The 23,646-nt window shown below is 40.7% G+C and overlaps 1 protein-coding gene across 1 annotated transcript; it reads left to right on the top strand.

Moving 5' to 3' along the window:
- The first annotated feature begins 1,188 nt into the window (after positions 1–1,188).
- Positions 1,189–23,381, top strand: valopa (vertebrate ancient long opsin a). Its single transcript, XM_074646881.1, has 5 exons — positions 1,189–1,883; positions 6,827–7,037; positions 12,442–12,559; positions 14,424–14,657; positions 19,258–23,381. Exons 1-5 carry the CDS (start codon positions 1,520–1,522, stop codon positions 19,492–19,494), a joined length of 1,164 nt encoding a protein of 387 aa, XP_074502982.1. The 5' UTR covers positions 1,189–1,519; the 3' UTR covers positions 19,495–23,381.
- The last annotated feature ends 265 nt before the right edge of the window (positions 23,382–23,646 follow it).

Here is a 23,646-nt window from a genome sequence, read left to right as displayed (position 1 = left end):
GAGGGCAGAGTGAACTCAGAGTGTTTCCCATAACCTTTCCCTGACCAATTATAGCCGCTTAAACCTCCGATCTTAAAGCGTATTTACCTCATGTAACTGTTAACCATTTCACTGATGACCCAGTGTGTCAAAATGATGCATTTGTCAGGTGCTGATTTCTGTCTTTGTTTCAGAACGTGTGCTCATTGTACAAACTTTTCTACGACTGGTGTGTGGTTGTATAGTGCAGCTGCAAGATGTGAGGTGCAGAGCGAAGCAATATATACGCTCAGTCAGCCATCCTATAACTTTAAGTGCAATGGATCACCTGCTCTGTTTTTTCTTTAAACATTTTTAGACTTTTGAAAGACAGGACAGAAACTGCACGGTAAAGTGTGTCCCTTTTTAAAGCTCATTAGATGAATAGTGAGCAGGTGGTTGTAGTGGTGGTGTGTGGTGTGGTGTGGTGTGGTGGGGGGTCTTCGTCTACAATTAAAGCCCAGCAGCCTGTTATGTGAGTTGACCTCTTGATGACACATTTAGCTGCAGCCAGGAGTGCTATTGATTGTAATTATTATGTAGCAGGCAGACCAGTCATGTTAAGACTTGTATGTCATAACTGCACAAAAGTGCAGATACAAGTTGATTGGATGGCTTGATTTAATCGTTCCAGGTTAATTGAGCATCCAGATGTTAGACACATATCACTCAAAGCTGCATATAAAGAAAAAGAATAATCATACCAACAAGTGGACAGTCAGAAACAAGTAGTATTTACATACAATGGAAAGCATAAGAAAAATAAATTGTCAAACACTTGATGCCTTGATTTACATATTCGAAAAGGAGTGAGAAGAAGTATAAACTTATTTAATCCCACCCCTTCTCCATAAATCAATTAATAATCAGCTTCCTTATTGAGCCATACATATACTCTAATTAAATTTTCCTAAATTTCCTAAATCATGCTTTTATTGTCTGATGTTCTGTTTTAACAGTTACCATATCTTTTACTTTATTTATCTGCTTTCATTGTCTTATGAAGCACTTTGTAACATCTGTTTTGAGAAGTGCTATGTAAATAAATGTATTATTATTATTATTATCAGTGTCCGCAGCGCGCAAAAGAAGCGCACATGTCGCCTCTCCTGGAGGGCAGCAGCAGCAGCGATGCAGCAGCCGCCTATATAAGAGCTTCCAAGATGCCACTGATCGGTCATTCGTGCACTTGCTGCCAGGCGCTTTTTCAAGACATCGCCTTTACGCACACCGTGCATCGTGCACCGCGCCACTACTGCATGTCCAGCAGCTCAACTCAAACATTTCTAGCGGATTTCCTCTCTTCCCAGTGCTCCAATATGCGCGGATTTCAACACCAAAACTTTGCAAAAGAAGAGTCCCAGCAGCAGGACGCGCAGGATGCTCCACGTTTAACATCCAGGAGCGACTCCACATGAAGTTGTGAGTGTGTGAGGAAAAAAAAAAGATCAGACAGGTTTTTCTTTTCCAAGCAAGTAGCCTGCACTCTTGGGCATGGACAATGGATACTTTAAGTCTGTCAGTGAACGCTGTGTCCTACACTGTGGCAGCTGAACTCCCCATCACAGATGATCCCTTCAATGGACCCATCAGGAACATCGCACCGTGGAACTTCACCATCCTGGCTGTGCTCATGTTCGTGGTCACTTCGCTGTCTCTGAGCGAGAACTTCCTCGTCATGTTTGTCACTTTCAAGTACAAACAACTCAGACAGCCGCTGAACTATATCATAGTGAATCTGGCCATCGCTGACTTTCTGGTCTCCCTCACCGGTGGAGTAATAAGTTTCCTGGCCAACGCTAGAGGTTATTTCTTCCTTGGGAAGTGGGCTTGTGTCTTGGAGGGGTTTGCTGTCACTTTTTTTGGTAAGTTTTTCCTTTTTTTTTTTTTTACTGGTATTGTAATAATTTGCAGGGCTGCTTAAGATAAACTTCCATAACTGTAGTGTTGGAGCTTTTTTTTTTTTTTTTTTTTTAATACATATATTGCAAAGATGTGTGATGACTGTGAAACTGCTCCACATGGCACATCCATCAGAGCTGACTTCAACATCTGTTCATAAATAAGGGGCATCTGGGAGGGAGGTAAAAAAAAAACACCGATATAGGTATTGACGATAACTGCAACCTTTAAACCTCCAACCTTTCAACTACTAATAAAGTCTCAGGGTCATCAGTGTAATAATTGCAGGGCTGCTTAAGACAACTTCCATAACTGTAGGTGTCAGTGTTGGAGCTTTTTTTTTTTAAAATTCGTTTGCTAAAAAAGAGACAAAACGCACAATAAACAAAGTTAAAGATGAATTTGACTGATAATTATTAATTTTTTTTAAATGTTCTATCGATATCGCGATATCGTTACCGTGAATTATTTTTGCCGCGATAATTGTGTAGTGAAAATCTGATATTTTGACAGCCCTAGGTGCAAATTATGATTATTGAGATACATCTGGTCGAAAACAGCTCAATGACAGTAGCAGCTCTTCAGTGCAACTGGACCATGCATCATTCTTGCAATATGAACTATTAAGTTCAGCTTGGAGCTGTTTTCTCCAACCTTTAAACTACTAATAAAGTCTCAGGGTCATCAGTGTAATAATTGCAGGGCTGCTTAAGATAAACTTCCATAACTGTAGGTGTCAGTGTTGGAGCTTTTTTTTTTTTTTTTATACATATATTGCAAAGATGTGTGATGACTGTGAAACTGCTCCACATGGCACATCCATCAGAGCTGACTTCAACATCTGTTCATAAGTTAGGGGCATCTGGGAGGGAGGTAAAAAAAAGTGACAAATCGCTTCCACTGCCAGAATGAAAAAGTTGACTTACGATCAGGGTGTCAATAACTTTGTAGATTCTTTGAGTAATCACATCTTGATGTAAAATAAGAAATCCTTTACTATGTTAGAGAAACATACTTGCTATAATTATATGTGTAAAGTAAGTAAAATGTACAATCTAAAGAGCTCAGCAAAGGCATCATATTAACCACATAGGAGTGATTGTACAGGGCTTTTAAATTAAGAAAACTTTCTTGTTTAATCTGCTCTTGAAATTAATTTTGCAAATCTATTCCAGCTTGTATAGTGCTCTCTTTAAAGCTCACCCCCATAATGCAGCTCTGCAAGTGTAATCTGCATTATGAAGCACATTATAGCAAACTAAGGCTATAGAGCCTAAGCGGATTGGGATGATGGATATTAGTGTGTGCAAAGTGAAATCTTATTATAAATTGTCAAAGAAGATGAAAGACAGGAAACTTCATTGAGTTCAACATTAAAAAAAAAAGTCACTATAGTGTCTGATTTATGGTATTTTTTATAAACTCATGGTGTACCTCCATGATAAAAACAGACTGTACAGGATCAGTGACAAAAACCCAGTGTGAGACTTTAAGGCAGAATTCAAAACCATGCTCAGGAGCCTTCTCACACTGCAGTGCATGACTTGTCATAAGTAGGTTACCAGCACCGTGACCACCAATAACTTTTAACTAAGTCAGAGTATTGGTCTCTTACTGAAGCTCCCTGTTCAGACTTGGTATTAACATGCGTCCTCAGTGATCCGATCACAAGTGGACAGCTGTACAGAGGTTCCCAAAGTGGGATCCTTGGCATTTGGCGACTGTGGTGAGAGGGCTACAATACATTAAATCAAGAGAAAAGACAAGACTCAGGCAAAGATTCCTTATTGGATTTGGTAACAAGGTTTGTGTGATCCCATTTTGGCAACTTGGACAACTTACAGAGGAGCGACACAAGAAGTCACAGGATGTCTTTATTACAGACAGTCAAACTGCCGGAATAATTATCAACAGCAAACAATCATTTATCATGAATGCCCGCAGCAGAATAAAGAGTCTCATTCTGAGAATGTTATCAAATTACTTTCACTTAAAAAAGTTTAACCTGTGGCACTTTAAAGGGATAGTTTGGGTGTTTTGATGTAGGTTGTATGAGGTACTTATCCATAGTCGGCACGCCCCCAGTTTGGAGAAGCAGACTGGAGTTACTGCATGGAAGCAAAGTAATGTACGGCTGTGGACGGGGCTGGCAGAAAAACATATTTTAGCCAACTAAAATAAAGGCCCACCTAAAAAAATCAAGATCAGTTTAAGTGTATGTTATATTAAGAATATTTTCACTGCTTTACCTTGCTGTCAGACAGCCCTTTCTAACGGGGAACTGAAGGTGTTGTATCCGTCTATGCTCTCGCCAAAGCAACCAGACTCCATTGAAAAAAACTGTAATTGTACCTCGCAGATCACGGGGGTTGCTGGTCTACCGCTGCCTTGATCGGTTAGTTTGTTTGTGTTATGGTGTGACTTTGGTGAATCCGAACTAACAAAAGTCACACAATAACACAAACAAACTAACCGATCGAGGCAGCGGTAGACCAGCAACTTGTTGCTTTGGTGAGAGCATCGATAACAGCTTCAGTTACCCGTCGGAAACATAGACCGTATAGCTATCTCACGGCAAGGTAAACAAACAAAATTATTCTAAATATAGCCTACACTTAAACTGATTTTGATTTTTTTAGGTGAGTCTTTCTTTTAGGTGGCTAAAATATGTTTTGCTGCCGGCCCCATCCACAGCAGTACATCGCTTTGGTTTCATGCAGTAACTCCTGTCTGCTTCTCCAAACTAGGGGTGTGCGGACCATCATCTATTGTAGGTAATACAGTGACTATGGAGAAGTACTCATACAACCCCACTTAAAAAAACACCCAAACTATCCCTTTAATGAGACAGCTTTGGTCCTTATTATGAGTCACAATATCCCATATGGATTGTTGCCTGACCTGCATTACATTGTGTGTTAGCTGAATTCATATAACTCTGGAAATTAGTCTTTACATTCTGATACTGATACTAAATAACAACAAAATCAAGACAATGAATTAATCTAAGTACACTAGGATGATAACATGATGTATGGATCTGAATGTTAATGGACCTATTGCATGGTGAACCCTGGTGTATTGGCTGTTGCGATGCATTGAATTACCACACAAAAGAATACTATTAATCATGATTACCGAGTGTATGAAAACAAATAATGCAGGGCAACACAAAACCACGTTTTGTTAGTAGGACGAGAAGCCGGCGCGGCGCCTAAAGAAGCCATCTGTCGTACTAAATTATTGTCGTGGAAGCCAATCAATAGCCCACTGAAGTGAGGCTTACATCTTCAAGGGAGTTGTGGTGGAAAGTCACTTCAATTTCAGTCTTGACGGCAGTTTCAGTGATTGACAGCTGTGTTGCATCCGATCACCTCTGTATGTTTGTGTGTGTGTGTGTGTAGGGGGGTATATTTATAGTATATGTGATGAAATTATAAAGTGATTAAGCTGAGCTAGCTCTTCCTTATGCATATGGATGCTTTACTTAATATTCCGCTCAGAGTGACAGTGCTTTCTATTTGTGCCTATTTTTAGTTTTTCCACTATACGTGCACCTGTGCTTCACAGATAAGTACATTCAAACCTATTGGGTAAAAACAATAGACGTTTTTCCAGAAAACATCCCTTTTGATGGTCAGTTTTAAGTCCACTTTAAAAGGCTACAAAAACAGCATTGACGTATTGGGGTTAATTGCATTAGTGAACCTTCGCAGAGGCTCTTGTTTGGATTTGTGTGACATAATTGAACACCCGGGTTTCCCACCCCTCTCCTTTGTCCTCTCCAGTCGAGTCTAGTAGGCAGACACTAGGAGTACCTGGCTGTGGAGAGATAGGTAATTAACCGGCCTGTGAGAGTGACTTATTACCATAATTAAAGTCAGCTTTTTTTAGCCCATTAGGAGGCAGTCTAATGCACCAACCCTGGATGATGAAACTATTTCTAGCAACAGCACCGCCACTTTTACCTCTGCACACTACAGAAGTGAGATACTATGTCAAAACAGAAATGTGCTTACACTATATACTGGGACGCCTCCCAGTGAGGATAAGCTCCAAAAGCCTAGATATAAAGAAACTAATGAAATTTCACACTCCCGTGAAAGAGGGGAGCAATGTAAAAGAGATGCAAATACACTATGCACATAATGGTCTCAAGTATTGTAGAAATCAATTTCTTCAGGTTTATTACTGTCAGATAACAAATGAAAATTTGTTATCATAGCTACTAAAAACTAGGGCTGTTGCTCAAATTAAAATGATTAATTGAGATTAATCACTATTGTCCATAGCTAATCATGATTAATTGCAAATTAATCTGTTCAAAATGTACTTTAAAGGGAGATTTGTAGAGGTATTTAATACTCTTAGCAACATGGGAGTGGACAAATATGCTTGCTTTATGCAAATATATGTATATATTTATTATCGGAAATCAATTAACAACACAAAACAATGACAAATATTGTCCAGAAACCCTCACAGGTACTACATGTCTGTAAAGGGGAGACCCGTGGGTACCCATAGAACCCATTTTCATTCACATATCTCGAGGTCAGCGGTCAAGGGACCCCTTTGAAAATGACCATGACAGTTTTCCCTCCAAAAAGTTTAGCCTAAGTTTGGAGCGTTATTTAGCCTCTTTCACGACAAGCTAGTATGCCATGGTTGGTACCAATGGATTCATTAGGTTTTTCTAGTTTCAAATGATGCCGGTAGCTTCACTCTAGCTTTAAAATGAGCCTGCTATAACCTAAAAAACGCAAGTTGCGTTAATGCATTAAAGAAATTAGTGGCATTAAAACAAATTTGCATTAACGCGTAACTTTGACAGCCCAACTAAAAACAAATTCCAGGACTTAGTGGTGTGTGTCCTCCACACTGACCTTTTCGCTGTCTGCTTCAGGGATCGTGGCCCTGTGGTCCCTCGCCGTTCTGTCCTTCGAACGATTCTTCGTGATCTGCCGGCCTCTGGGGAACATCCGACTGCAAGCAAAGCACGCGATCCTGGGTCTGCTGTTCGTCTGGACCTTCTCCTTCATCTGGACCTTCCCTCCGGTGCTGGGATGGAACAGATACACTATAAGCAAGATCGGAACCACCTGTGAGCCTGACTGGTGAGCAATTTGCATTTTCTTATCTCTGTAACCCACAAAGCGCTAAACTGTCAGACAACTGAAAGAAACTGATCTTACAGGGTCCATTCACCTGAATCACAAAAACATATTTTCTCACTGTGGATGTTTTTTTTAGTTGCAATTTCTCAGTAACTGAGAAATCAACCCAATGAAAACTGCAGACAGTGAGGTTTGTGGATTATTGATTGGACATTTTTTCTGGAATAATGCCGTGTGATTTTTCAAATGTCATTTTTAGTGCTTTGATCAGCACAAACAAATGGTATTCACCTCCATTGTATTGGGATGGCAGCACAAGTTTCAGAGAACAACATTTCAAAAATCCTGCCACAAAACCGAGTAGTAAGTGAGAAATATGTTTCTTTGTGATTTGGCTGAAGTTACCTTTTGATACTGAAGGCTGTAGTTAATTGTTTTTGATACAGAATAAATAGTTGTTTTTTGTTAAGCACAAAGTCGCTGAGTGGTTTGTGAGAAGCAAACTTGTTTCTCACACCATGTGCATGCACAAACACACATTTTTCCTTATAATTATTAAGAAGCAAAAATGTATTCTGAAATCACGTCCTGCTTTCCTAACCTCAAACAAAAAACAAACTTTAAACCTTCGACCACTAGGGGGCAGCACAACGAGGTTCAAGACTCAGGCTTTATTGTCACCAGTGCAGTGCCCGTTCAAAATATGTGCCTGTTCGTAACGGACCGATTGCTCGGCCTCTGATGCTGCTGCTTGCAGCTTTCTCAAGAACCACTCATCCAAACAACTTCACCCTCAACATTGCGCTCCCTTGGGTCCTGAGCAATACACCTGCCATTACATAGTTGCATCCCCTAGCCACGTATAGGCAGCATTCGGGTGCAAAAGCTCACACGAACATCGACACAGAGCTGTATATAGCATGCCGTTCGGTGGTGTAACAGTTAAGAGGGGTCCCCTCTCAATACACTATACAGTGTACATAACACACTACTAACAAATATGACCGTTTGATCGGAGTTTGAGACTTTCGCTAGCAGTGATTGACAGCTGCCCAGAGACTGCTCGGCTCTGATTGGTTGTTTTGGTTCGAGCGCGGTGTAAAGGCAAATGCCATTAGGAGCACTAGGAGGAGGCAGAAGAACATGTTTTATTCACAGATTATCTGTCTCGTGCACTAACGGATATAGTGATGAATAACGTTATATCATATTTGCTCAAAGTTCCTGACTGAAGCTTTAACCTTAATACCATTTTTCAACCTTAAGGTGTTTCAACCTGACCGTCAGCCCATAGATAACCCTGTATTAATTATCTTTCTTGCCACACACCTCACACACGAGCAGATAAAGATTATAGGCATTCCACACTCAGATTTTCATTGCTGATTCAGATGTATTAGCTCACACTGTGTGAATGTGTCTCGTGGAAAAAGTCAAGAAACCGGCCAGCTCTGACCTTGGCCCTCAGGGTGCCATCTGGGTAATGCTATTTAGCTGCCTTTGATCAAAGGCGTGCAGATAGGGGGCTGAGTGTTTGCCTCAAGCCCTGTAAGGGAACCAAGATCAGATGAAGCGCGGCGGGAATGAATGGTTCAGACAATACAATTAAGAGATCACCTTATGGAGATACCCGGCGCATAGATAACCCGCTCAACCTCTGGCTGCACACAACACGAGTACTGTCAGAAAACATTTGGTTAACAGCAGGAGCGCAAACAGCCCAGGTGTTCGAGGTCCAGGGTGTTGCCACATGCACAGCCTGATGCATTTTAAAAGCCTCATTTATGTGCATCTTTTTATCTCTGGATGCATGCAGATATTCAGCACTGGACAGCGTCGGAATGTTAAAAAGCACACATGCAAGGTTTTGAAGGATTGTGCAGAAGAGTTGTCAGTAGGTGGCTGTATCCTTGGCGAGGTGTTTGGATAAAATCTACCACATCTACTAGGCTGCTGACTTTCTTCCAAATCCCCCTCAGTACTCAGGTTTTGTTTCAGACATTTATTACAAAGACACAAACAGAATCCCTGGACCTGGACTTCCTGGGTAATTCTACAGACACATGCAGGTTGTCAAATAAGACGACAATAAAATAGATCATTTGTCTATCTTTCACATTATCATTATACATATTTGTTGACTAAAACTATAATGACTTTCATTATAGTTTTGGTTTTAGCCAAATTTTCACTGTTGAAAGGTTGCTGACTTATATTTTTATCATAGTTTTTTAGAAATTAAGGAGTCATACAGTATGTAGGAAGTTTGTAAAATGTACATAAAATATGTATTCAGTACTTCCACTGTTTCTGTAAGAAGTGAGATTGGTGGCTGATGTGAGATTTTATGCAGCTAAACAGCACTGATTGAATATAAGTTTGTTCATATTTTGAAAGCCACCATGTGTAGGATTTAAACATTTCATATTTTGGTGTCGCACAGTGGTAGTGTAAAAAAAAAAAGTCAGTCCCAAAAAGTCAGCGTTGGCTTAACTTTCAAATGTGAAGCAAAACTGAGCTCCCCAGTTTAAATGAGGAGATTCACTCTGACAGTCAAGCGGGCTGTTTATGAGACGGGTGAAACACCAGCTGGTGGTGGGAAGAGTGATTCTTTTAACTAATTAGATTTGTTTGACAGAATCGACTGGACTGGTTCATGCGCTACGCCTCCAAAAATGACAGTTTGGCTGGCGACAACACTCTTGGAGATGATTTAAATGCTGTCTGGATGATATGCTGATGTGGCTCATTAAAGAGTAACTAAACCCCAATACCACTATGTTCAGCTGAAAACCAATGTATATGTGTATTTAGTAGTGTTGTTGGTGGATTCAGGTCCAAATCTTTACATTTTAGTACAAAGTATTTGAATTCTACCAATTGTGTTGTAAATATGCATAGTGACTGCCCTCTACTGGTTGAGACCCAGCTATTGCAATTTAATTTAGCTATTGGCTGATCTGATGCCAGGTGACGTAAATGGTGTCAGTTTTGGTCACCAACCAATCCCCCCTCCTATAAAATCAACTTCTCCCAATCCGACTCGGCAGACTGTGGAGAGGAGTATTAGTGAAGAGTGGATTAAGCAAATGTGTGAATTGAGTTTAGAGTGGTTAGACTGTACGGTTAGCATAGGTTATATTAGTGTAAATGCTATAGTTGTGTGTTTATAGTATTTACTAGGTTAATTAGCGATTTTAAATTTAGATTTTTAGTTGTAAGGTTGTTAAATTTTTCCAATTTTAATAGCTGTAGGTTAGTTTTGGCTTGAAATTCAACTTTGTGTGTTTTAAATTAGAGTTTATTCTAGCATTAGTATTTGTTAGCTAGTGGCCAGAAGCGATAGGTACAGAAACCCGGTATTAAACGGGCTCTGGGGATAAATTATTAAAGACGTCATATTAGCCAGTAGTAGTAGACAGAATGGATTGGCACTGTTGCTTTCCCGTCTGCAAAAACCGGACTGCACACTCTGGAGAGTCTCAGCCCTTCTCCCAACAGTAGGACTGGGTATCGTTTAAAATATCCCGATACCAGTACCAACACCAGTACCCTTAAAGTGATACCAATACCAATAGTACTTCATTTGATACCCATCATGGGAATGGACGCTGTGTGTGTCCCACTGGCTAGCTAATCACTGCTGAATTGCACAATGCTCATACAGCGGTTACTGCCGTTAACGCTGTCCCCCGACCAACAGTGGTGGGACCGCATTGTTTCAGAAACATAACGCCCACCCTTCGGTTGGCCTCCCAGGGTAAAACCGTTAGCTTCTAGCACCATTAGCTGCTCAGACATCTCCGTGTGTACAATGCTGTAGGCAGGCAGGCAATCCTGGCTGTATGCATTGTAGCTGCTGTGGAAGTGGGCCAATCACGTGTTGCATTAAATCGAAGAACGCTTGCGGTAATTGTCTGCAATCAAAACCATACAAATGGTATTTTTTTCTAGATCTGGGCACAAAAAGGATCAATTGCAGGTATTGTTTGACTGGAAAAGTTCAATACTGCTTTGTACTAGGTTATTTCAGTCAATACCTTAAAGGTATAGAGTACCTTGACCCTGTCCAAATCAACACAGTGATTGATTCAACTCTTCATCTCAGCAGTTAATACATTTCAGTTCGACGCAGAGGCTCAATCGGTTTAGTTTGATGCATTTTCTGACCTATTAAGTCATACACCTGAAATTGGACTGCTGATTGAATTGAATGAACAAATGCAACTATGTACATCTTCACGCCAAAGACCTTCAAATTGGAGGGGCTAACAACTCCAAGTTGTTATGGATTTCTCTGCACGTGGCAGGGACCATAGAAACAAACCTAATGGCATGGCATGACACAGGAGTATATTATGTTTTAATAAAACTACAAACAGCAGATGTGGTGATGCCACTTGAGCACCACCAATGGGTGCATGACTGTCTGTAGGGGTGCAATTACAAGAAAAATAAGCAAAGAAATTGCATTTTCATGTTCTGCCTTTAAGGGCATTGAATGAAGGGAGAAAGTCTGAATGATTCAGGGCGCCCAAAGCTGCACATGGGTCCTAGAACATATCAGGGATTACAGATAATTCCAGTTTCAGAGCCTCAAGTGAGCTGCTATCACGGGACAAGAATTTCTAGCAGCGTACCTGAGTTATTTTCTATCAGATATCTAACAAATCCCCTCACAACTATGCTGTCTGTTAACAAAAGCATGGCACTGCCCACTTGCCTGAATGATTTGTTTTGTTCAAAAACAGCAATTTGAAGAAACCGAGAAAAATCTTTACGCATCACAAAGTACTATTTTGCATGTGTGTCACATGACAATAAATTCATGAGGTGTGAATCAATCCATCACTAATGTGTGCAGGCCACACTTCCCTGTTTCAATAAGGACTGCATGAAAATAAGCACATACTGTACACACACCACTCTGTCTGCCAGGGAGCTCCTTACACATTAATCTGGAGCTTGTTTCATTTGGCGGCAGTATGGAAATGGCATAATTAGACTAAATAAGTGGCCTCCAGAACCTTAATTGTGTTACAGAGATTGGTCTCAGCTGTGAAATTTCCCTTTTAACTGAAGCTCAAATGAGGTGTACAACTGTCATCTTTCTCTACCGCCAGATAAAAGAATCTGAATGTCAAAATGACATTTCACAGACAGCTCATTGCTGGCAAATTATGGGATTGTTAACCATTTTGTTCTTAAAGGGACACACAAGTGATCTCAAACAAATGGTTTGGGTGTGTTTTCGGTTGTATGCATATTGATCGATAGTTCAATAAATGTAGCCACATCTATTTTAAACTAAACATTACTTGTTAAAAGACTGTATTCTATTGTTTTTTTGACCCAGTTTAAAGCTCATACAATGTGAATGTCTTTGTTCTCCACCTCTGAACAGGTATTCAACCAACATGATCGATCACAGCTACATCATCACTTTCTTCACCACCTGTTTCATTCTGCCTCTTGGAGTAATATTTTTCTGCTATGGAAAGCTCCTGCGGAAGCTCAGGAAGGTCGGTATGAGTTCTATCACGACACACAAGGAAATTATTAATTTATAAATGCAGCTCAGACTTTCAGTCATGGTCAGGAAATGTGTAAAATGTGTTTTTCCTAAATGTCAAATCATTTCTTTAAGCTAATCAGAAACATCAAAGGGGGCTGGTGGTATGGATGGGTGGTTGCTTAATGCACATCGATTTTAGTTTGAACATTTTCCAATATGTTTAGAGAGACATGTTCAGCAGAGACCAGAAGGGAAAGTGCTGTCAGTAGTGTGCTGATGGGAGGATTATAATCATAAAGATCCACATCCAAGTTACACCAGTTTGCTGCACATAATTACCCTGATTTGGATATTTTATTACTGGAAATATCAGGTATTGGCCAGTCATACAGTAGCTGCTGATGTAAGTTACGTAAAACCTGCTATAATGCACATTTAGTCATATGTTCCTGGCACGCTTCTTCCTTTTCTCACTTCTTCGACCATGGTAGTAAACATGCTGTAATGTGAATATTGTGGTTTTGAAATGTAGCTGCAGTTGCTGTATAAATGATTGTTCATGAATTCAGACAAAAGAGCACTCTAAAGGCCACGTATTGGAGCCATTAAGTGGGACATGAAGACTATTTAATCTAGGTTGCATTCAAAATGGGCAAATTCCCATTTAATAGGGGTCGAGCTGTAAATTGTTGGTGACTAGAGGTGCAATAAGGGCTCTATCAGTAACAATCAAGCTGTGCAGGGAAATATTGATGCCAAATTAAAGGTTCCCCGAGGAGTTTTCATTTTATTTTAGTAATTCAATCCTTCATTTAACATAGTAACGTATCCGGGAGACCTCTACCATTGAATAAGAGTGGCTGGTGACCTGCCTAAAACACAGAAACTCATTAGTATGGCTTGTCTGAAGCTGTTGGTGTCTCATGGTAGTCTAAGAGTTGTTTCAAAGGCTCATGATTATGTGAGACGCAAATTAAATATTTCTTTTACAATGAAAATGTTTAAATTTAAGCTGGATACATCGGCTATTTACGGAGTCCTGGAAAGGACACGGAGGGAAGAAAGAATCGAAGGTTGAAAAAAGAGAGATCTCGCAAAACTCGTAACAATTTTCATCTAGGGTCCCTATGACAGCTACAGTTTGAATTTGATGAATTTACTGTTTATTAGATCACAAATGAGACAAGAATTAGCTAGCTATGGCACCCGCAGCCCCTCCACCTCACACACTGCCGCTAGAAGACTACTTCGCCGGGTCGGCAGCTCTGGGAGACGGACCTTCAGTTTGCGGCTAGGGGTGCAACGGATCACAAACTCGCGGTTCAGCTCGTATCGCGGTTTTGACTCATGGATCGGACTGGAACTATGGTTTGTTACACCAATATTAGTGGCTGTAGCCACTCAAATTCAGCCAGCTCAAATCCTAACGCCAGGGGTCACAGCGAGGGCGCTGGGTTTAACCTGTGTAATGGCAGCAACAGAAAGTTTGCTGATCCGGCGGGAAGGTGGTGCGGTCCGGGATCAACCCCCCGCCTGATCAAACCTCTCCCTCAGGTGTGTGCGCTCCATTGTTGTGGTTGTCTCCATTGTGCCAGACTGACCCGGAAGTACACTGACCTATGTTTGTCTTTTTACATTGACCTAAGTTCTGCGAGATCTTGCAGAAGTACACCTTTTTTTTTTTAAACCTTCGTTTTTTTCCCCCTCCATGTCCCTTCCGGGGCTCCGTAGCTATTGGAGTACTAAAATAAAACAATTTAGTATAAGTATCAGCCATGAAATAAAACAAACATTTTTGTTCATATCCTAATAGACTGTCTGTTAAATTACAAAGTACTATACAGCTAGTCATGGTTCTCCGTTTCCTCCAGGTATCTCATGGTCGTCTGGCCACTGCCAAGAAGCCAGAGAGGCAGGTGACCCGTATGGTGGTGGTGATGATTGTGGCCTTCATGGTGGGCTGGACGCCGTACGCAGCCTTCTCCATACTGGTCACATTCCATCCAACAGTCGAACTCGACCCCAGGCTGGCCTCCATCCCCGCCTTCTTTTCCAAGACAGCTACTGTCTACAACCCAATCATCTACGTCTTCATGAACAAACAGGTAACTGAGAGTTGATTCAGCCATTTCGATCCTGTTTGCGTGGTTTATTCAAGTATTTTTTTTTGTCAGTGCCCGGTACCAGACTAGTTATAGCAGTCCAGAGGGAAGGTAAATTCCTTCCTTTGCCAGAGTTGAGACATGTCAGTGTATGCAGTCGATGAAAGCTGCTGCAGAATACTGAGATGTTTTTTTTTCCTGTTGTTGGGTGTTAGCCTGTCTCTCAATAATGCATGACTTATGAATAAATGAAACATGAAACCCAGAGAGTACAATTGTCCATGGCTCTGTTAAAAAATACATTAGCCACCTATGGTATGCTTGTGAGGCGTTCAGTTTATCATGCCATTTACGTTGTGCTGTCTAGCTCTTTCGCTCAGTGTAAGTGAGACACCCTCTTCGACTAATCATTATTGACTGTACAAATATTGACTATATGACAGCAGCCAGTAGAAAAGAGTGATTATGTGCAGTTCTTAAACACATTATAAAGGAAAGTCTGGCCATTCTGTAAGTTTATGGATTCCTTTTGAATTTTTTTAAGCCACATTTCAATTTTTGGCAGTTTCTCTGTAAAACAAACGTCTTTGTGACGTCTACTGGTGATTAATAGTGTTCCACCAAAGATAAAAATAACTGGATTTAACAACCTATTAATTGGGAAATGTGACAGCCTAACGGGACACTTAATTAAGTGCTTTGTACAAGGCAGCTGTGCTCAACAGTTCAGGCAGTGGTAACACTGACTGTAAGACACATCTGCTTCTGCAGTGTTTCCATCCAGGCCATGTCCAATTCCATCAAGGCTATTTTTTTTATCAAATAAAAATAATAATTAACTAATCATATTCATTACTTATAATTTTTGTATTTTAGGGTATCCACAGAGAGTGCATTGTTGGATGTTGTGTAGTGTACACACATAAATCATCAGTTTTAGAGTGGAGACACGGCAGACTACATCCTATTGAGTCTGAGTACAAAACAGGACAAAATGGATGGCTCTTATTGTCTCTGCATTGTGCAAATGTCATGAAATTCAGATAGAGTAACCACACTGCACTGCATGCATTCCCCCCTTCTCCACTACATTGACTGTGGTGTGCTTAATGTAAACATGCTGTGGTGTGAATGATTTAAAATGCAGCTCTGCTATTTATTTTAAGAGTTGAATGCATTTTGATTAGTGTTCCCTTTTCATCATACTCATATGTAATATGCGCCTTTGCAAATAAAGCGTTCATGCATGCTCACAAAAGAGTAATCTAAAGGCTGCAGATTGGATTTCTTGATTGTTGCACTGGCGACTGTCATTTCCATCAACCTGCACACTAGCTGACGACTTGCTTTAACTGCACCTACAGGACATAAAACAGCACTTTTTCCAGTGGCGACTAAACTGTGCTGGAAAATTGTGATGCCGAGTTACGGCACACATTTTACGATTTTCATGACTTCATCAAGCAAAGTTTGCATGAAGTGATCGTATTCAAAAGCTTGCCAGCCTGTTCAACGATTGGAATAAAATAATTAAAAAAAATGTCCAGCCTTAATGGCAGTTATGATGAATGTGAATGATGTATGCATCATGATGCACAGAGTGGGACTTGTCCAAACAGTAGCATCCTACTCTTCAGCAAAAGCAGAAATAGACCTAACAGTGTCCTCAAGCAAAACACTGATGCCCTGCAGGGCTGACTGCTCCTAGAAGGCTGGACTCACTAACTTTACTTCTTTTGTATCTCCGGTAAACACAAGCATGCTGTGTCCAATTTACTGATGTCACGTCAGATTTCTTTACCTCTTGCTGCAGTTTGGAGTCGCCACTGTACAAAGTTGTCCCGTGAAGCTCTATTTACACTTACAAGTCTCCTAAAGTAATGTCCTTTTCATGTTAACATGCAATGTTAATAGATTTTTTATAGTCCTGCCAGTAGAGTGAACATTTTAACTGTCGAAGCCAGTTATGACAAACATGACCAAATACGCCTACAGTGCAATTTAAAGTGATCTATTTTTAGATATAGGATATAGAAGTCCTGCTATACGTATATGTGCTTGTCACGACGCCTTGATCAGACCAACGTTGCCAGGGAGCTGCATTCAGTCAGCATGTCCATCTGATTGCCCCACTTTTGAGCTGTTTACATGAGTCAGCCAGTGTCTCCACTAACACATCGACTGGATGTTAATAAGGGCAGCAAGCAGCTTCAGCCAACCTGCTAGTGCTTATAGAAGTCAGCTGACCTCTTAGTGCTTGATTGTGATAGCTCTCACTCTCTGGCTTGTTACATAACAAGGAGAGGTGAACCAGAGTCTCAGGGGATTCCCATGATGCATGACTACTGCTACTTAGAGTAGCGACTTCAGAGGGAGACAGCCTCCTGGGATCTCTGAGGTCAAAAGGTAAAAGTTAAAAGAACACTCTAGAAATCTCAATTTATCACGTCTACTGGTATTACCATCAGTAGTTTACTGGTTTCAAATGAGGCTTACACTGTTTGATCAATAGTAAAGACCTAAATATAGAGCATGTTGGTAAGAAAATTCTCTGGACTGTTTTGAAAAGATTTACTGTACAATGTTTTGCCCACAAGGGCCTTGATGTGAAAGGGAAACTTTATTGATCTGTTTTGAGAAAATGTACTTTGTTCTCCTCCTCCTGCCCTAGATTGAGTTTTGCAAAAACTCCAAGCACGAAAGCACAAATGCAATCCCCAAAGTAAAACCATGATCACCATTAGAAGAGAGAGAGTGTCTTTTACTTTTCATGCTCACATTTTGTCAGATGATATAAGTAATCAAACAAGTGACCTCTGGGGTCACAAATGGCCAACAGATCGTGGGAACACAGGCCCTTTCAACAGAGCTCCAGCTTGAGATAAAAGATCATTGTTGAGCTTACTGTGTGAGGGCATCTGTGCGATAAATGAAGCTGTTAGAGACCTCAAAAGCTTCATTGAAAGCGACTGAAATATTTACACTCCCATCATATCCCAAACCTGCATTTCACCAAAGCACCACTGACCAGATGGCAGCAGAACACCTAAGGGCTAATAACATCACGACCCCAATGCCTGTGCCCTTGGATATTTTTCACAAGATGAAAATGTACAATGTAAGCACTCTGTACTCCTAAAGCAAAGTGAAAGTGACACTGCCATAATTACTTTCAGACTTCAGCCAAACAAATGCTGTCTATATATGGTATGCGTTGTCACTTTTCCTCATGCAGTAAACCCACAACAGGACAAATGAACCGGAAGAGCTGCAACACCACAAAGAAAACAAACAAAGACCCTGAAACATTATGGACAGAATTAGAACTGGTAGCGATTTATATGACGTAATGGACAGTTAGTGGTCTGTCGTGTGACATGTAGTCAGAAAGTTTTCTAATATTAGTACATTAGCTGTTAGCAGCCGGTAAACAGCACTGTCCTGCAAAGAGCTGACATTAACTAGCTCTCGTCCTCCCGAATTCAACGTGGATTTGATGTTCACAATGTACCATTATCAGGGAAAAAATAGGGTGCGTTCCCTGGACATGTCGATAGTGAGTTTATTGCATCCCAAACACATTTACTATCGTCCCCGGGACGGCGTTAGTCTCAAGCCTCCCTAGTACCTATGGTACCTGTGGTACTGTAGAAAATAGAGTACCGTCATGTTTCCGAAATTTCGCCTTTGACTTGGCACCGAAGTTTCGGTTCTCGTGACATCCCTTGTACCTGCTGTAGATGTTCAGGGATAATGTGTTTCAGGCTATTCATGTTGACATTAAGATGCCATTTTATGACCTTACTCCTTGTGCGGGACTGTTTTAAAAGCTATATCTTTCAAAGGAAGAGTTATACAAGGTGTAAGCACATTTAAGGTCCCAGCATGAACAAAAGCCACAGACATTGTAGCCTTTTGCTTTTTTCGTGACATCACAGGGTAACAGAGGTGTTATTGCCGCTCTTTGAAAGCATTACTGGTTTGAGGGGAGCAGTCAGGAGGCTTGCGTGTTAAATTAGACAGGTCATTAAGGGTCACGAATCATGATTTCTCCCCGGGGCTTCACAGAGTGGGAGCTTCGACTCTGAAAAAGGTCAATTAGTGTTTTTAGATTCAAAGTAATGTGGAAACCAATGATTGTGGGGCTATTAGTGAGGACCGGGTAAAAATGGCTATGTTCTTCCAAGAACAACTATTGACAGGCATTGTCACCCCCATTGTGTACGTGTGTGTGTGTCTCACAGGGCAATGCAGACACAATTGCACATTGTGCAAAGCAGTGACCGATGCTGTGGCTATCGCAGGACTGTTATAAGCCCGTCTGATCATTTCATTCAGCTCGAATGATGTTTACGTACATAATGATGATTTGGGGAGAGTGGCTTTGGAGGGTGGCCTAAACGGACAGACTGTCAGTGTTGCCAATTTAGAGATTTAAGGACTTGCTGCTAGCTACTTTCATTGGAAAAAAGTTGGCAACACTGAGCTGGATTTTTCGGTTGGATCATTTTTTAAATCCAGTGTACTCTTGCTAGTTTCTCAGTATTACCAACCCTAGCTTTAATAAAGCTAATTTCTTTTAATTCTCTCGTTTTCTGTCCAGTTCAGGAAGTGCCTAATCCAGCTCTTCAGCGGCATAGGGATAATCCCAGAGAGCAACATGAACCAGACCTCAGAGCGACCTGGAATTACTGCAGAGAGTCAAACGGGAGAAATGTCAGCCATAGCTGCCCGGATCCCCGTGGGTTGCACTGTGTCGCCCAGGTCTGACGATTCTCCAACCGACTGTGGCTCGTTCGTCCAGCTGCCCATCCCAGAGAACAAAGTGTGTCCAATGTAACCGTAAACCTCTTCCCAGTAGGTGTTCTCTTACTATCCTCTGACCCCCCCAGAATCCATAATAACCTTCTGTAATCGACATACAGCGTGTTTCAAAAAACTGTTTGGACAATGACAGAACTATAAAAGTTTTTTAATTTGTTGGGGTGATGGAGGGTACGGTGTGAAGAACAGAGGGTCAACTTTTGAGACACTTCAAATGATTTCAGCACAATTTTAGAAAAAGGTTTGTGCTCCAGCATGTTTCGGTTCAATGTTCGATTAAAAAAAGCACAACAGAGGGGGCAAGAAGGAACTGTACAGACAGAAATGTTCAAAGCTTTATCCGCTAGATATCTCGTAAATATTTGCTCGCCGGCCACTCTGTCCAGTTATTGGAGACTATCTTGGACGTTCTCTTGACTATCATCGCACAGCTCACATTAGAGGGCACTTGATTCGACTTGATAGCGTCTGCCTTCATATCCTAATGAAAAAAGAGACTGCTAAAAATGCAAAAGTTGACATCAGTTAGTTGAGGGCTAGCCAGTTTTTTCAGATAACACAATGCATCCAGGCCTTTCATCTCGCCCTCGCCTTCTCCTTTGAAGCCGTGATGGCGGCCCTGTAGAGAAAGCGTTGTTTTTCTATGCTGTTTCAGTACTTTGCTTTGGCAGCGCATCTTCATTCATCTCCGCTCGTCAAGAGGACGGAGCAACCTTCTGAATCTGGATACTTTTACTTTAGTTTACGGCTTGGGTCAAAGCTTTCATCTTTAGCGAGGATGGTCAATGGGACTCGGAGATGCCAGTCTCCTGTTGCCGCTGTTGCAGATGTAGGAGGACAACATATTTATGAAGTGCCAGCAGGGGATCAACAAACACATAGAGCTACAAGCGACACATATACAGTATACACCACACGTATGCATACACACACTCACAGATTGCAGTTCACTGCCTGTATTATGATACGCTCTCGATAGGCACTGTGATGATACAATGCACCAATAAATATAATAGCACAAGAGTGGCTTAGCTAAGCAGCCATGTACAAAAGCAATGAGTATTGCCATCATAAGCACAGGTCAACAGCAATATTAAAGCTAAATACTGTCACACAGCTGAACACGTCAGCGTTAGCTACAGTAGATGTAGTGCGTTAAAATGTCTTCTACTTGACTTTGTGATGCATGTTTGTTCACTATTACTGGATATTTGTCAAAACACTGTTGTATTCTCTATGCTGCACAGTGATTCACCATGTTAAAAGAAGTAACAGTATGGTGTCTGTTTGCAATGTACTGAGTGTGTGTTCCAATCATGTTTGGCCTTGGTCTGTTTAGCATCTTTAAGAATCAATGCATCTGTACTGCCAAATGAATTGTGATACCTTGATATGAGTAGCATAACAACATGAGACCATGGTGAAGACGACTGGCAGGTCAGCTTCAATCTCACACCGGTATTTCTCAGAATTAACATTAATTTTTCATGAACCTCGTTATTTGTGAACTCTACAATTTTTTAGATAACCTCTATGGAACTTAAACCTGCATTAATCAATAGGTTTATGTGTTAGCGATTGACAAAATGCCTCGGTGTGTTGTGAAAGAGTTTCTCATACTGCTAAAATCACAGAGAATCATCAGCCAACTCAGCAGCTAGCAAATAATCCTTGCTTACCCAGAAGACCCAGATATTTGTTCTCACTTGGTATAGTACGGCTGTCAATCAATTAAAATATTTAGTCGCGATTAATCGCATGATTGTCCATAGTTAATTGCGTTTGATCAAACATTTTTTTTATCTGTTCAAATGCACCTTAAAAGGAGATTTGTCAAGTATTTAATATTCTTATCAAAATGGGAGTGGACAAATATGCTGCTTTATGCAAATGTATGTATATATTTATTATTGGAAATCAATTAACGACACAAAACAATGACAAATATTGTCCAGAAACCCTCACAGGTACTGCATTTAGCATAACAAATATGCTCAAATCATAACATGGCAAACTCAAGCCCAACAGGCAACTTGCCAGTTTTTCCTCGCCAAAATGTAGCGTAAGTTTGGAGCATTATTTAGCCTCCTTCGCGACAAGCTTGTATGACATGGCAATGGATTCCTTGGGTTTTCTAGTTTCATATGATACCAGTATCTTCACTCTAGCTTTAAAACTGAGCCGGCTACAACCAAAAAATCGACAGCCTTAATTGACAGTCCTAATAGAGAGCAAAACCGACATAAAAGGAGAATGAATTTTAGACATATTAATGAGGTGGCCAGAAACACAATTTCAAACCAATGCTAATATTCCAACGTGTCTTTGTACGTGAGTGCAAGTAGGCAACTGTTTGCTAACACATTAGCCGTAACAGTGTAATATGGTGGTTGCTGTGTATCTGTTAGTTTGGCATTTATTTGCCCCCAAATGGACACAAATATATTAATGCAGCTTTAAGTGATTTTTCTTACTAAAATTTCATCTGTCATATCCAGAAATGTCCTATTTTATGGCAGAAGGCAACCCGAATTCCTTGCAAACTAAGAGGAACATAATGTAAAATGCAGTTTAGCTACCAGTAGATATTTCCAATTTCTCAAAAATGTCTCAACAATAACTACTTCATTTATTGATGTTAAAATGTTTAAGCCTTATTCCCAGGTCTGTCACAATTTGCTGTTTGCAAAAGTGAAAAAAAACATGTCTCATTGTGCTTAATTGCTAAATTCCAGTAGGTCTAGCTATGTTGTTTGACAATGTTTTCCCTCTTTAATTATATTCTCTGTATTTATTTTTTGGCATTACCAGTATTACACTCAACCACTTCCAAATTGTCTTGCAAATGGGTCTATACAATCAGGGTTGATTGTTGTATAAACACAAATTGTAAAAGGCATACTTGCAAACACGTAGCCTCTTGGTTACCAGAGTAAAATATTTAAATGTGTTTTTTTCCCCCCCAAACCTGTGCTGCTGTAAAATGCAAAATCTGTATGAACATTTTCAGATTATATAGTGTACAACCACCACAGTGTGGGAAACTGTTTTTCAACAGACAAGAAAAGGCCAAACTTATAAGTGACAATGAACTACGCCTTGAACTGTTTGCACGTCTGCGGTATAAGGTCAAATAACAAGTGTCATGTCATAAATGTCCTACATTACTTTTCACAGGGACAATTCTGATCTTTTAAGGTATATTAATGCGTGAACATGAGCTCAGGCAAGCAGCCTTGTGGTTGCAGATCTCCTAGTGAGCCAGGGGCTAACAGAAAGATGTGAATGCTCCAAGCAGCCTGTCCATCACATCTTGGTTCAGCTTTCAGTGTGTAGTAATACACTGGTTTAACAAATAAAACAGGTACTGTGAAGAATCCAGCAGCAGAAATCATGGATGGAAAATCTGCAACCACAGCACTTCCTACCTGAGCTAACATCCATGCATTAATATCACAACTGGTCAGCGTCTCATACTATCCACACACACTGTCTTCGCCAGTTAGAACCAATTCATTTAACCTTTCCCAAGCCTCCCCACAACTGACACACATACACACACGCACAGACCCATCTATAGGCGTAGATACAGTAGGTAAGTACTTTAGGGGCTTTTGGAAGTAGTGACTTCACCTTGAACATCAGACAGGATATAAATCAAACAAACCTGCCAGTGTTACATTTTGGTGCAAGGATTACAGACTGCACACTGCATGCTGATAAGAGGAAGGAACACTTCCAACATTGTATAGATGGGTTAAAGCTCCTGTTTCTCACGTCCCAACCTTGAATATCAAGCCGCTCCACTTGTGTTGTACTTACAAAAGGCATGTCGAGACTTGTTCTGTTGTATGTTTTTTGTGTCATGTCTTGATTTACATGGGTTTACAGGTCATAGATGCACGCTGGTTATAAAAAATGTCTGTATTAAAGTATATTTTTTGAAAAGCAATTACGCACTGTGTTGTTCTGTTGGTACAAACATAACAATGAAAATGGGAACTACTTTGATTGATGGTGTGATTAGAGGTTCTGGATGGGACTCACTCCACCTCTTCCTGTGCTCCATTAAGCAACGGTACAGTTTGAGGTGATAGTTCAAATATTCGTCCTCACAGATGATGCATTCCCACTAAATCTCTGGAGGATCAGGGTTTTCCCACTGTAA

The sequence above is a fragment of the Sebastes fasciatus genome, chromosome 9, assembly GCF_043250625.1.
Source record: "Sebastes fasciatus isolate fSebFas1 chromosome 9, fSebFas1.pri, whole genome shotgun sequence".
NCBI classification, from domain to species: domain Eukaryota; kingdom Metazoa; phylum Chordata; class Actinopteri; order Perciformes; family Sebastidae; genus Sebastes; species Sebastes fasciatus.
This window is presented reverse-complemented; position numbering and strand designations above follow the sequence as displayed.